Genomic DNA, 15,066 nt, shown 5'->3' with positions numbered 1-15,066 from the left:
AGACAGAGTAGCCTGATGCCTCATTGTTACACTTATATAGATTTTCAGATTCTGGGGACAAACTCCAACCCAGGAAATCTCATCACATTGGATTCATCCTGAAATAATCTGCAGAGTGTAACAATAGATTATTCATACCGTATACTTTATGATGGTAAAGACTGAAACATACTGATGGTAGGATTTAGTATGTAAACAGACTGAGAGAAGGGATAGGCAATGTTACTAGAAATACATTAGGAATATCCACACACAAATTGTGGTGCTGGAGGATTCTTAAGAGTCCTTTGGACAGCAAAGAGATCAAACCAGTCAATCCTAAAGGAAATCAACCCTGAATATTTATTGGTAGGTCTGTTGCTGAAGCTGAAACTCCAGTACTTTGGCCACCTGATGCAAAGAGCCAACTCACTGGAAAAGACCTTGATGCTGGGAAGAATTGAGGGTAGAAGGAGAAGGGGACAACAGAGGATAAGATGGTTGGATGGTATCATCAACTCAATGGACATGAGTTTGAGCAAACTTAGGGAGATAGCGAAGGACAGGGAAGCCTGGTGTGCTGCAGTCCCTGGTGTCGCAGAGTCGGACATGACTCAGCAACTGAATAACAACAACGATATCCACACATGACTAATCAAACCCATTAACTGCCTGTGAATATCAGCATCCCTTTTTGTGCCCCATTCATTTCTAACAACAGTCTTAGGGCATATGTGGCCCATGGTCCTATTAGAGACAAAGGTGCTTCCTTTCCTGGAGATTTGTTCCTGGCAGTTGCCAAAATAATTCTTCATCTCAAAAATGGTACCTTTGTTCAATGGAGATCTTTGGGGACAGACTTTTCGGCTGTTGTTTTTAATATACTGTTTCTGAATGTGGGTTTAAAACAGTCTAAGGATATTTTACAGCTAAAAAAAAGAATGGCAGGTATCTTAACTTCCTTACAATATTTGGTTCGTAAATATCAGGTAATAAGTGGCTACAGTTTGGATAAACAATTATTTATCTGAAGATGAATTGAACCTCTTGGATTTCTGACCTCAGACAACAATGGTTTGAATATTGAGGGGTACCTATACATGTGATTTTTCTATTTAATGATCTTCCCTAGAAATAAGAAAATGACTAATATTTGACTAACTCCAGTGGTCTAGAAATAGTCATCTTCTTCTCAAAGAGTCTAGTATTTGGAAAAACAATACATTGCATGCCTTGGTCTCAGTTTATCTAGGGCTATCTTTTCAGGGTTTGCAAACCAGTGGGTTTTCAGGACTTTCTGTTTGTGTTCTCATCTCAAAGCTGGCTTTGTTCTTTCCTTTTGCTCAATGCAATAGCTAAACAATTATTGATGATGTAATGCTTTGTACACACACATCTACAAAGTATACATGTTCTGGTTTATAGCCCTGGTTTTTTGCTGATTATCTTATTTGGTATGCGGTAAGCTTCTGAGACATGGAATTTCAAAACCAAAGTCAACTGGATGTCAACTGTACATACATGCACAGCCTTGGCCAGGGAAGAGGTGTCCAGATGACGCTTGTGTAGAGGCAGAAGGGCGGTCTTCTCTACTGTAGCACATGTTAACATGTTAACATGTTTGTAGTTAATTTTTGTTTTAAAAATAGACTGACTTTGTGTATGAGACTGAGTCTGCCTCTGGGAATATTCAGAATAGGATGGGAAAGAAGAGCCCTTTTGACTTTTTATTTCAAATCAGGAAGTAAAATGAATAAAGGATCTTAGCTGTTACATGCAAATGTGTCTTGAGGACCCACATGTGGGTTCCATAACAGGCTGTTACAACACGAACTTAGTGAGTCAGCAGAAGAGAGTTAATGGTCATTAGGGTGGAAATATTGCCCCAGTGGGTTTGGAAATTGCAACTGTCAAATTGACCCTGAAGAAATAAAGGACAGGACAAGGTGGATCTGGAGAAAAGTGCTAGACCTTTTAAAGCTGTTGAAGATTTTAAATCATGTCTTGCAGTGTGCATTTTGTCTATCTACATTTTTCTTTATAATTTTTCCACTGCCACAGTCTGTCTGCAACAAATAAGCACTAAGGGTGACTTTTGCCTATAAAGATAGCCTTCCTGGGTCCTTTGAGCCTTCCCTCTGAGGCACTTCTGTTTAGTTATCTCCTCTGGGCTGAGAGAGACTGCAAAAAAGGGAGTGATAAGGGAATGAAGTGTCCAGAGGGCTGGAGAGGAGAAGAGGAGAAGCAAGAACAAGTGCCGTGTGTGTGGGAAAACAGGCAGAAGAAGGGGAAGAGAGAGAGAGTGGAGTCTAGGCTGGAGTGGAAAAAATGCAGTGGGGCAGAGTATTTTAGGGAACAGGAAGAGAGACACCTGAAAAGAAAAGGCCCTCAAGAGAAAAAAAAAAAAAGATACAGGAAGTCAGTTTAAGACAAGCCATGTTCACTGAGCAAGACTCCCACTTGCCCATGAGTAGGGCGTAGGAAGCGATGGAGGGTGAGCACATCCTCTTATCACCCCTTCCGTGTTCTTCCCCGTCCTGTCTCATTTGTCAGCTGAAAGCAATTTTCTATTTTCCCCAAGCGATTGTAATACCTGACATAGTTGCCTGTCTCCCTGACTGAGCCCTGGATTTGTGACCAATCAACAGGACAGTGTTCCAGCTAATGCATGAGAAACTCTTAAAAAGCAGGTCCCAAATTCTCAGCCAATAGAATAGCATGAGATAATGGGTAATGGAAGGGTGATGCCTTAAGTATTCTATGTGTTTTTTATGCTATTATTTACTCTGACAGAAAAGAGCTTTTTGCAAATTTTTGATGCAGAGCAGCTAGAGCTTCAGCTTTCTAAAATGATTTGATTGGAGGGATGCAAAATGGCTGTGCAGGTGACTACACAAAATCCTGACTAGGAAGTAAATCAGCTTCTATCCATTGAGGCACCTTTTTTTTTTTTGGTTTTCTAGGTAGAAGAACGGTCAAGGCTCAACCGGCAGAGTTCACCTGCCATGCCTCACAAGGTTGCCAACAGGATATCGGACCCCAACCTGCCCCCACGGTCGGAGTCCTTCAGCATCAGTGGTGTTCAGCCTGCTCGGACACCCCCCATGCTCAGATCAGTCGATCCCCAGGTACAGTGTCCCTTCATTCCACTGGGTTTTTCAACAAGGTGTACAATAAAGTCTAATAAAAGTAACAGGGAATAGTAACATGGATTTGGGTATGAGACCAGCCAAATCATGGCTTTTCATATCAAATCTCTAGTAAGATAGGAGACCCCACTTAATGTGCAGGATAGAGGGAGAAGTGAGAAGGAAAAAAAAGCACCATTCTTAACTTTAAGCTAATCACAAAGTCACTTCTTGGTAAATTGGCCTCTCAAGAGAACCGTGGAAGTTTCTGCTAGTCCAGAACAGGCATCCTGTGAGTTGTAATTACCAAAGGTAAAATTTTTGTAGACCTCTTTGTGACCCCATGGACTGTAGTCCACCAGACCCCTCTGTCCGTGAAATTCTCCAGTAAAAATACAGGAGTGGATAGCCATTCCCTTCTCCAGGGATCGAACCCAGGTCTTCGGCATTGCAGGCAGATTCTTTACCATCTGAGCCACCAAGGAAGCTTGATGTGTATATAAACTGTTATATTATCTTTTGTTCCTTGGAATTTTGGCATGAGCCTGAAACTGGAAAAATTAAATGGACTAGGTGAAGTAAAATTGTGTTTTCTAAGCCAGTGGTTTTAAAATTGTGGTCCGTAGGCCAGCAGCATCAGCATCACCCAGAAACTTGGTAGAAATGCAGATTCTCAGGCCCAACTCAGACTGCTAATCAGTAACTCTAGGGGTGGGGCTGGAAGTCTGTGATTTAACAGCCTCCAGGTGATTCTGATACACTCTGAAGTTTCAGAACCACTGTTCTAAGCTATTTGGAAAAGAAAAGATTTATTCACTTTTAGATAAGGGGGAAGTTTCTGGAAGTTTTAGAGGAATTTTTTAAAATTGTGTATACCAAAAATGACATAGGAATTGAGATGTAGTATGACATTTCATAAAAAAGAAAGGTTATGCAGCAATTTTCACCTAAACGTCTTAAGTTTTTTCCAGGTCTCCACCTGTGTCAACATTCCCACAGATATTCTGAGGGCACCTTTTATATATGTAATGCTATTTGAACTGGAGTTTCAGAGCAGATACATTCAAGGATTCTTGATTTTAAGTTTGCCTTTAGTATATGAGGTCCAAAATTCTTCAGTACTAGCCAGATTAGCTTATCTTGCTCTTGTCTGTTTTTATTTGTATATAATGAGTTCAGGCCTAACCATCCATGGCTTCAAATCACACAAAGTTCCTCGTTAAAAACCCCTAACTTTGACCTTTTAGGAAACTTTTTCCCTGTAAAAGGAGAGAGTAGAGAGAAAACTTAAGAAACTATGTGAAAGTGACTAGGAAATGAAAATGTTGATATCCTGTGACAGACAGCTAATTGAATTAAGCATTCTTCAGGAGCTTCATTTTTTGTTTTTGTTTAAGGGACTCTTTCAAAGTAGGTTTGTGTTTTGTACTGCATATTTTTAAAATTTATTTTATTCAAGTATAATTGATTTACAATGTTGTGTTAAGTTTCTGCCATACAGCAGTGAGATTCAGTTACACATGTATATACACATTCTTTTTCACAATCTTTTCCTTTATGATTTATCACAGGGTATTGAATGTAGTTCCCTGCGTGATACAGTAGGACCTTGTTATTTTTGCATTCTATATGTAATAGGTTGTGTCTGCTAATCCCAAACTCCCAATCCTTCCCTTCCCCAGCCCCTCCTTCTTGGCAATGACAAGTCTGTTCTTTGTGTCTGTGAGTCTGTTTTGTAGATAAGTTCATTTGTGGCATTTTTTAAGTTCCACATATAAGTGATACCATATGGTATTTATCTTTCTCTTCTTGACTTACTTTGCTTAGTGTGATAACCTCAGAGTCCATCCATGCTCCTGCAAATGGCAATATTTCATTCTTTTTTAGAGCTGAGTTGTATTCCATTGTGTGTGTGTGTGTGTTTGTGTGTATGTATGTATATGTATACATACATACCACATTTTCTTTATTCATTTATCAATGAACATTTCAGTTCTTTCCATGTCTTGGCTATTGTAAATCATGCTTTTATGAACACTGAGGTACATATTTGTAAGACAGGCTTTGTTTTTGTATTAATGCTTAATATATTTAATGATACTTAACCTTAATATGAACTTCCCCGGTGGCTCAGAGGTAAAGAATCCGCCTTTGAGGCAGGAGATGCGGGTTTGATCGCTGGGTGAGGAAGATCCTCTGGAGAAGGAAAAGGCAACCCGCTCCAGTATTCTTGCCAGGAAATTCCCATGGACAGAGGAGGCTGACAGGCTATAGTCCTAGGGGTCTCAAAGAGTCAAACACAACTGATCACACACCTACACAACCTTAATATAAATTTGATTGGTTACAGTTCTATTCTCGTTGAAGCATACACTCAACTGAAGTGGACTTTGAGAATTTCCGTGGAACTATAGTTAGCAACTTTCCAGTCTCCCGAATCAAGAGGGTCTGAAGAGTCTGGGGCAAGGCTGCTCCAGAGATGAGACCTCAAGCGCAGGAGGAACAGGGCCAGGCTGGTGGAGGAGGGCTGTGGAGGTGTCCTCTAGCAGTCTGGGCACTGAGATTTCAGACCAAAGAGGGTCTGATAGATCCCTGGTACAAAGCAAATACTAGATTAATGTTTATTAAATTAACAGTTTAATGTAGAAAATACTCAAGATGCTTCCCCAGCCAGGGTTGATTGACCACCTTCAATATGCCAGGCTTGGCCCTAGACTCAGAGAGAGGAAGTCTGACATGGCTCTTGTCTCCTGGGAGCTTCCCTGCATACTGGGGGAGAAAATAGGCTTGCATGAGCACAAACAAGGAAGTGTGAGCAGTGCCCATGGTGAAGGGTACTCGGAACTCTAGATGCTCATGATTTGTCTTAAAAAGCTACATTTCTACCTAACATCTACATTTCTTCCCTGCATGAACGATATCAATACATGCCGAATTGTGAGACTTCCAACTCTAAAAGAAGTGTCCTAGTGTCGTGAAATATGTAATATCCTAGGTGGTAAGAGCCAGTTCACCAGAAAGCAGGATCACACAGCAGTTAGGCTGTGGAGTTACAACACAGGAACTAGAATTAGGCGTATGTGTAGGTTACAATCCAGTCTCTGTCACGTATTAGCTGTGAAATCTAGGTTGTCATTTACCCTCTGTATACCTTACATTCTCATGGGTAAAATGAGAAGAATAATTGTGTCCAGCTCATGGTATTTAATAAGTTCATAAGAAGAAAGATGTTGAGAGCAATTCTTGTTTCACAGAACACTCTCTGAAGTCCAAGTTAGGAGGTTGAAAGGAGGAAGTTTGTATGATCAGAAGTGCTTGTAAATGTATTGCTGGTCAATAAATGTTCACTGAAAATCATTATTATCATGACACTTACTTCACTGACTTCTTAACAGTCCCAAGTCCATCATTTAACTCTTTGCCAGTAAGTCTGGTCCAGCCCTCCAGCTCTAAAATAGGAAATTTGGGAGAGCTTTGAAAAGTATCAGCAAAGAGGTGCTATGTACTCTGGTTCTTTCTCCCTAAAATTTTATCCTCCCTTCCCATGAGATCCTCGTTGATCTGTGTTTCCCTGGTGACTCAGTAAAGAATCTGCCTGCAATGCAGGAGACCCAGGTTTGATCCGTGGGTCAGGAATATCCCCTGGAGAAGGGGATGGCCACTCCAGTACTCTTGCCTGGAGAATCCTGTGGACAGAGGATCCTGTCAGGCTGCAGTCCCTGGGGTCACAAAGAGTCAGACGCAAGTGAGCTGCTACTACTACTACTACTTCTAGTAATGCTGCTGTGGTGTTGGTTTGATGCTTAGATCCCGCATCTGGTGGCAGTGAAATCCCAGGGACCTGCCTTGACCGCCTCCCAGTCGGTGCATGAGCAGCCCACGAAGGGCCTCTCTGGGTTTCAGGAGGCTCTGAATGTGAGCTCTCACCGCGTCGAGATGCCACGCCAGAACTCAGATCCCACCTCTGAAAACCCACCTCTCCCCACTCGCATTGAGAAGTTTGACCGAAGCTCTTGGTTACGACAGGAAGAAGACATTCCACCAAAGGTAACACTACTGGAGTTTTCATCATCATCTCTATCATTGCCATCCATGTTTATTATTACTGCCACTGTTACTGTTATCATTATTATTACCCCTGTTGCAGACCAGTCATAGCACCAAAGAACATGATAACACAGCACCGTCCCTTCTAGCATTTGTGTTGGTCCCTCCTCATTTCCAGGCTAAGACTTGGATTGTCATTCATCATCTCTGATCTCCATTTTCCCCAAAGAAATGGATGCTCTGGTAGACTGAATGACTTGAAAGCATATATCCTGTATCCAGAATTAGAACTCCCAACCCCAAGCCTTCCAAACTATTCATTAATACTATCCATCTTGAGAAATAGAATAATAGATATATTCTCATTGATGACTTAATCTATATCTAGACAAATTTAAAATTTCCAGATTAAAAAGTAGAGAGTTTATTTCTATTTTTAATAACACAAAGTGAAACCACACTTCAGGTGTTCAGAAAATAGTAATGCTCTTAGAATATATTAGTTGGTTCCACTAAGGAAAGCTCCCTGTAGGCCAGGTTGTAACTTAATTCCAGTCTTAATTACCGAGGATTAAATTGTAGGGTGAAATGACCAATTGTTCCACTGGCTTGGTTCCATTTGTTTTGTTTTTGCCTGTACGAGCTGTTATCCATTCCAAAATGTCCTAACACATGGCTGTGCATCTCACTACAGACAACCTGAAGCATTTCAAAACACGAGAAATGTTGCATCAGATTCTTCCGGGTTCAGGATTCCCTTTCTCCTGAGCTTAGCTGAGGAGCCAGGGCAAATGGAATGCCTCACAGTTTCCATAGATCCATGGCATTATTGATTCCAGAAAAAAAATAATACTTTTTATCCAAATGTTTTCAAATATTTTTCCTCATCTTCCTCTCAAAAAAATTTCCATGATTTTGCAAATGAAATTGGCTGATAATGGCTTTTTTGTTGTTCTCGTCTTGGGGATGGCATCAGGCAAGGTTATTTATGGAGCAAAGTTCAATCTGAAAAACAGGATGGGCAGAGGAGCAGACAGGAGAGCTGGGGAGACATTTGAGGTCATTGGTCCATTTTCTTCAAACATGCAGGCACACTTTTATAACTCTGGAAGAAAAACTTTAGATCAATACAAAAGTTTTAGGTTTTAATGATTTATTACTCCCTCTCTACAACTATTTCAGGTGACCAAATACAAAAGGAAAAATAGCAGTAATATTTAACTGAGCAGGTGGGAGCACTGATTTGGTCATTCTGCATCACTTCACTGACTCATCTTTCTAGATCTTTATCTTAAAATGTTTTATAATAACCAAGAAAACTTGTATTCATGGTAAATATTCTTTAACACATTAAGCAATAATATCAAAACACAGCATCATTTTAAAATATCTAGTAGAAAATAGCAGATTGATCAGAAAGTTCATTCTCTTAGTGGATATATTATTTAATGATGTTCTTGGTGAAAATGAAAAAAATTTGTCTTACTTTTAGAACCAAATGAACTTTTTGGCCAACCCAATATAAATCCACTTTAAAAGGACCTCCAAAAAAGAAACATCCAAGCACCTGAAGAATGTTCAGCCCCCATAGCTGCCACATTTTCATTTCCTGGTCACTTTTCATAAAGTAAATTTCCCCTTTGCTCTCCCCTCGCGTTGAACTCCTTCGGTGCGCTTAACAGTATGCAATTTCATTAGAAAATGTTTTATAAAATGAGGCATACTTGAATTTACCTTAGTCCCTTGACCGATAAGCTAATGATACAATTTCCTACTGTACTTTGCAGTCCGACGGGTACTCACATAATTTTTTTAAGACCTTCCAGGATTTTCATTATTAATCCTGGTTTTTTTTTCATTACATTTGCAAACTGACCTCCTGAAGCACCGTGTTAGGAGTTTGTTTTGAATTAGCAATTGCAAGTTGGTTAGCGAGTGGAAACATTTAGGACCTGTCGCAGTCATTTCTCTGAGCTCACAGACATGTGGCTTATGTCCCAAGTTCTAGTCTGATAAGCTAGTTTCTCACCAGATTTCATAATTTCCTTATCTGTTTATCAGTTGTGCTGTGAGTTAAAAATGGAACTCGATTTATCTGGATGACTCTCATCAGATGCAGTTTCCAATGGCCAACTGAGTTAATGATACCCCAGAGAAATTTCTGGTGTCCACCACTCTTGTGCAAACACAGGAGGGCAATTATTTTAGCCCTGTACGTCAAAGTAATTCACTTGCTCTGTTTCTAAATTTGTTTTTAACATTGAAGGCAGTACTCATTAATGGTTGCTAAAATGTGCCTCATTGCGTTTCCTTTGATTTTGTTTAGGGAGTTAAGTATTTCTTTGAGATGTTTCTTTCCTGCTTCTGATCATTCCATGTCTCCTGGCGGATCTTAGGAAAGAAGTAGGCTGCATTTGATGCAATACCACATGGACGTTATGTTATGGAAAATATTTCTGAATTCTGGTTTCCTTTCAGGTGCCTCAAAGAACAACTTCTATATCCCCAGCATTAGCAAGAAAGAATTCTCCTGGAAATGGTAGTGCTCTGGGACCCAGACTAGGATCTCAACCCATCAGAGCGAGGTAAGGGAAGGAAGATGGGTAAGGTGAAGGGAAGAGGCCCCACCTATCATTGTCATTACTGCTTTCCTAAAAAGCCATCTTTCTTCTTTTTTCACTTCTGAGGCATGTTGACTGGCCACCCGGACTGTAAATTTTGGTGGGCCAGAAGCAAATCTTTTATTTCTTCAGTAGCCTTTCACAGAAACCAGTGTATAGTGTGGGCTCATGAATGAATGAGCAAATGAATCACGGAATCAATGCAAAAGCCAATCTGGCTTACCTTCTTTGGCAGGTTTTCAAATGTGGGAGTAATACTACAAATAAAGTCTGGGTATGGTACCCCTGACCATTAACCTCAGAGACCATTTCATGAAGCCAGCCAAACAATATGGCCTGATCTGAGATGATTTTTAGCATCAGGTCAAGAAACGCGCCCTGGCTCTGTGGTGACCTAAACAGAAAGAAAACCCAAGGAAGACAGTATATATGTGTATATGTGTGACTGATCCTGGTGCTCAGACAGTAAAGCGACTGTCTACAATGCGGGAGACCTGGGTTCGATCCCTGGGTCGGGAAGATTCCCTGGAGAAGGAAATGGCAACCCACTCCAGTACTCTTGCCTAGAAAATCCCATGGACGGAGGAGCCTGGTGTCCATGGGGTCGTAAAGAGTCAGACACGACTGAGTGACTTCATTTTCTTTCTTTCTTTATACAGTAGAAACTAACACAACATGGGAAAGCAACTATACTCCAACTTAAAAAACAAAAAGAAAGAAATGTGCCCGGAGGTCTGTTGAGACAGTAGAAAGTAATTAGCAAAGAGGACTTCTCTGGTGGTACAGTGGTTAAGAATCAGCCTGCCGATGCAGGGGACACAAGTCCAATCCCATACTTGGTCTGGAAAGATTCCACATGCCTTGGGGCAGCTAAGCCCACACACCACAACTCCTGAGCCCATGCTCTAGAGACTGTGAGCCACAACTCCTGAAGCCTGCGGGCCTAGACCCCGTACTCCACAACAGAAGAAGCCCCCACAGTGAGAAGCCCATGCTCACCACAACTAGAAAGAGCCCCAAAGATAAATAAATAATGCATTTTTTTTAAAGAAAATAATTGGCAAAGCAATGCTATAGTGACCAACTGCAGAGCTGTCCTAGTTTGGCAAATGGCAGAAGGAATAGTGCTCGTGAGGAAGTCATCTCTGGCGTTATGGAGTGTCACTGAAATACAGTGATGCTCCCCCACTGTTGCTCTTTGAGCTTCTGGAATTTTTTACCAACCGTGTATATTCCTACAGTCAGGAAGTTGCATCCACCTACTGGTGGGTGTAGAGGTCTGAAAAGAAGCTGGAAAATAAACAATATCCTTACAGTACCAGAGCATATTTTATGGGGTAACAGATGCTGTTTGTTGCTGTCGTTCATCAAACTCCCCTCACATGTTTCATGAGTACACTCCTTGTTAGGATCAGCTGAAATAGCAAATGGCCTCTGTTGAGACTATAAAAAGGAACTTGGGGGTACTGTGTTATTCTTCATTGTGTTCATAAGAGGACAGTCTCTTCCTAGTCAAAGAGAAAGAGAGACTGGAAATGAAGGTTATGACTGTTTGTACAGATCCTAAAATCTGGAATTGTTTTGATCGTAAAGCTTTCATTTTTCTCTTCATGTGAAAAGCCTTAGGAAGGGGTCAGTCTGTAAATAAGACAGAAGTGTACTAAGAACATTCACCTCTGGAGGGCAAAGAAGCTACCTTGTTCTGAGTGGAGTTGCCAGTTGCAGAAGCTCTGAATGAGCCGTTTTTGTCCAGCAGCTTGTCAGGTTCACGCTGAGCTGGTGTTGTGAGCAGAACTGAGGACCCCTGGTGTGGACTGTGACCAGGGAGCGAAAGGAATGTGAGGCTGGATTGCCAGCCTGAACTTGACCAGTCCTCGTCTTCTAGCGATAAGCCTCCAGTATCAGGGCTTCTTGCTCCTTTGAACCCTGCCTTCTAGGCTGTGTTCATGAGATTAGTTGTTTAGAATTTTAGTTTCTGTACATCAAGCATCATTTCAACTTTAAGTCTTTTTCCCTCTATCAACCCAAAAGAAAGAGAACTGTCTTTCTGAAGTCAGATGAAAAGCAGTCCTTTGTTCCCTCTGAAGTACTATTTTAATGACATTAAGGCTCCAAAATAACTGATAAATGGTCTTGCATGCATTGCTCAGTAGCTTCAGTTGTGTCCAGCTCTTTGCGACCCCATGAACTAGAGCCTCCCAGTCTCCTCTGTCCATGGGATTCTCCAGGCAAGAATACTGGAATGGGTTGCCATGCCCTCCAACAGGGGATCTTCCCAACCCAGGGATCGAACCCAAGTCTCCTGCATTGCAGGTGAATTCTTTACCTGCTGAGCCACCAGGGAAGCCCAGTAAATGGTCAGTGGCTTGCAAAACCTGTGCTTTTCCCTTGGGACCTCTTAAACATTGTATTCTGTCCAAAGAAAGGAGATCTTGTGAATACAGCTAACATTTTTCTGTTTACAGAGAAGGTAGGGAGGAAATGAACTTAGCAGTAGTAATTATTTACCTGCAATGAAAATCAAAGGCATTGCGGGGGAGGGAGGATGGAGAATCCCCATGCTTGCCATGTAGAACATTCCTGCTTCTTTCTATCACGTATCTCTAAGTGACCAGCACTTAAAGATGTGACACAGACTCTGCAGCTCTAGATTGAATTGCATTTTGAAACATTTCAGGATTTGGTGTTATGTTGCCTGGAAAATCCCATGGACAGAAGAGCCTGGTAGGCTGCAGTCCGGGGTAGCTAAGAGTCGGAGATGACTGAGCGTCTTCACTTTCACTTTTCACTTTCATGCATTAGAGAAGGAAATGGCAACCCACTCCAGTGTTCTTGCCTGGAGAATCCCAGGGACAGGGGAGCCGCGTGGGCTGCCGTCTATGGGATCGCACAGAGTCGGACACGACTGAAGCGACTTAGCAGCAGCAGCAGCATTGTGCTAGAGATGGCTTTAGTTCACCTTTGTTGTATAATAAAACGGGTGGCTTGAAACAGTAACTGTTTATGATTTCTCACCATTCTGTGGGCTGACCTCAACGTTGTCCTGCTGGTCTCTCCTGAGCTGGCTTACGCAGCTGCCCTGCAGTGGCGGGTCCGCTGTGCCTTCATGTGGATGTTCATCCTCAGCTTCTTGACTCTTTGGTGACTGCAGGACGGCATCTCAAGAGGGAAAAGCCCCGTACATAACTGGAGAATTGCTGTCCAGTGTTGTGTTAGTTTCCGCTGTACAACAGTATGAATCAGCGATATGCATACATACGTCACCTCCCTCCCTCCCCGCTCCATCCGACCCCTCTAGGTCATCACAGACCCGAAGCTGGGCTCCCTGTGCTGCCGGGCCGCTTCCCACTAGCTCTGTGTTTTATACATGGTAGTGTCTGTATTTTAGTGCTACTCCTTATTTCATCCCACCCTTCCCTCTCCCCCTCCATGTCCACATGTCCATCCTCTACTTCTGCATCTCCATTCCTACCCTGAAAATAGCTTCACCTGTACCATTTCTCTGGATTCCATACATACATGTTAATATACAATGTGCGTTTTGCTCTTTTTGACTTACTTCACTCTGTATAACAGACTGTAGGTCCATCCACATCAGTACAGATGATCCCATTTTGTTCCTGTTTATAGCTGAGTCATATTCCATTGGATATATGTACCATATCTTCTTTACCTGTTCATCTGTTGATGGGCATTTAGGTTGCTTCTGTGTCCCGGCTATTGCAAATACAAACACTTTTGAAGCTTTTGCTTCTATCATCTTTGCTAATGATATGATTCACCAGGGGTTGGGTGGGGGGGATTACTGTAATAGGACAGAGATTGTCCTATTTTCTATTGGTTCTAATAAGGTCCTTATAGATTTTTTGGTACCATTTGTCAGATAACTGCCCATCCATAAAGCCATAAAAAGGTTGCTTTTAAATATTTTGTTCTTTGCAATACCATATGGACTCCCAAATGCCTTACACTGTCAAGGTAAACTGGTGAGTTTAAATTATGTTTTGATTTGTTCATTTTTTAAATTTCTGTTTTAAAACCTCCCATGCACTTTAACATTTAACTTTGATTCATGTGTTCTTTTAAGGCAAATTAAAATTTGATTAAGCAAATACATTCAGAGTATGAAACATTTTAAATTAATCCAGTAATACCCAGTCAAAACCCAATGACTGAATGCTTAATTAAAAAAAAAATAATAATTCTCTGGCCTATCCCAAACTATCTGCTTATGGATGGTTTGCTCTCATTGGCTGTGTCATCAGAGAACAAAGGAAAATGAATGTGGGCAGGCAGCCAGTTAATTATAGACTTGGCCCAAATATTTGGGCCAAGAAACCACTTTGTAATCTTAATTTTCTGTTTTGACTTTTTTATATGATTCAAGTAAATGGAATAATTTTCTTTTTACTGTGTGTTTTTATAAACCAAACAGCATTGTCTGCAGTATGCCAAATGTCTGAAGTAAAAGTTAGCATTAGAAGTCTATATGCATGTTTTCAAGTTTTTACATATTTGGATCTGAATGAGATCAGTTAATACATAAACACAGGAAATCTATTGTTTCATGGAATTGTTCTGAAATTGATCCCCTCTAAGAGCATTTATCTCAAGCACCTTGGCCCCAAGGCCAGATCAGGTGACGCCATAGTAAGGAAGAGAGGAACATGGCAGTGTGACATTTTCTCAAAGCACTCATATTTTACCAAAAAAAAAAATAAATAAGGTAGAAAAGGCATTTGAAAATGTTCCCTATTTCTATGTGTGATTACATAGAAACTAAACACTTCTTTCAGACTCCAGCAGCAAAAATAGCAACCTATTAAGATCCGTACCCACACTGGTTAGCTCCAGTGGGGGGATGGGGGGACAGACGTGCTGACGAAGCCCAGATCAGGGGTTTAGTGCTCTTGGGGTCCAATCAGCTTCACACCGAAAGAGGCCTGAGCCCCAGTCAGAGACGCAGGCTCCTTCCAGCTGGTTCTGCTGATGCCCTGGCACCTCTGTCATCCCAGTACAGCCCTGGCCCAGGTCTTATCATCTGACGTGGCCGCAGCCTCCTCCTCGGTCAGCCTGCCTCTGTCCCGACCAGTCATTCATAAGCCGGCCCTGGGAGGCCCGTGTTTTCTGTCTGGCTTTAAGAGAATTGCTATAGAAGCTTCCCATTTCTTTTGATGGCCCACTCTCCAAGGGTTTCCTACACAGACTTGGTACTCAGCCAGGATGGTGTTGTCTTTATACCAAGGAGCCCCAGGAAAACCCAGGTCCATGTCTTTGCTCAGACTGTTCCC

General features: G+C 41.7%; 1 protein-coding gene across 8 annotated transcripts in view; it reads left to right on the top strand.

Annotated features, from left to right (window-relative positions):
* Positions 1–15,066, top strand: part of TNIK (TRAF2 and NCK interacting kinase) — a 393,297-nt gene that overhangs the window by 324,516 nt on the left and 53,715 nt on the right. For all 8 annotated transcript variants that reach the window (XM_043874417.1, XM_043874424.1, XM_043874420.1 and 5 more), the window contains 3 exons: positions 2,943–3,107; positions 6,915–7,154; positions 9,633–9,739. In XM_043874417.1, coding sequence (XP_043730352.1) covers positions 2,943–3,107; positions 6,915–7,154; positions 9,633–9,739 — 512 coding nt within the window. The remainder of the gene's footprint in view (positions 1–2,942; positions 3,108–6,914; positions 7,155–9,632; positions 9,740–15,066) is intronic.

Source organism: Cervus elaphus, chromosome 19 (assembly GCF_910594005.1).
Source record: "Cervus elaphus chromosome 19, mCerEla1.1, whole genome shotgun sequence".
NCBI lineage: Eukaryota > Metazoa > Chordata > Mammalia > Artiodactyla > Cervidae > Cervus > Cervus elaphus.
The sequence above is the reverse complement of the archived record's forward strand: the minus strand, read 5'-3'. Positions and strand labels throughout refer to the sequence as shown.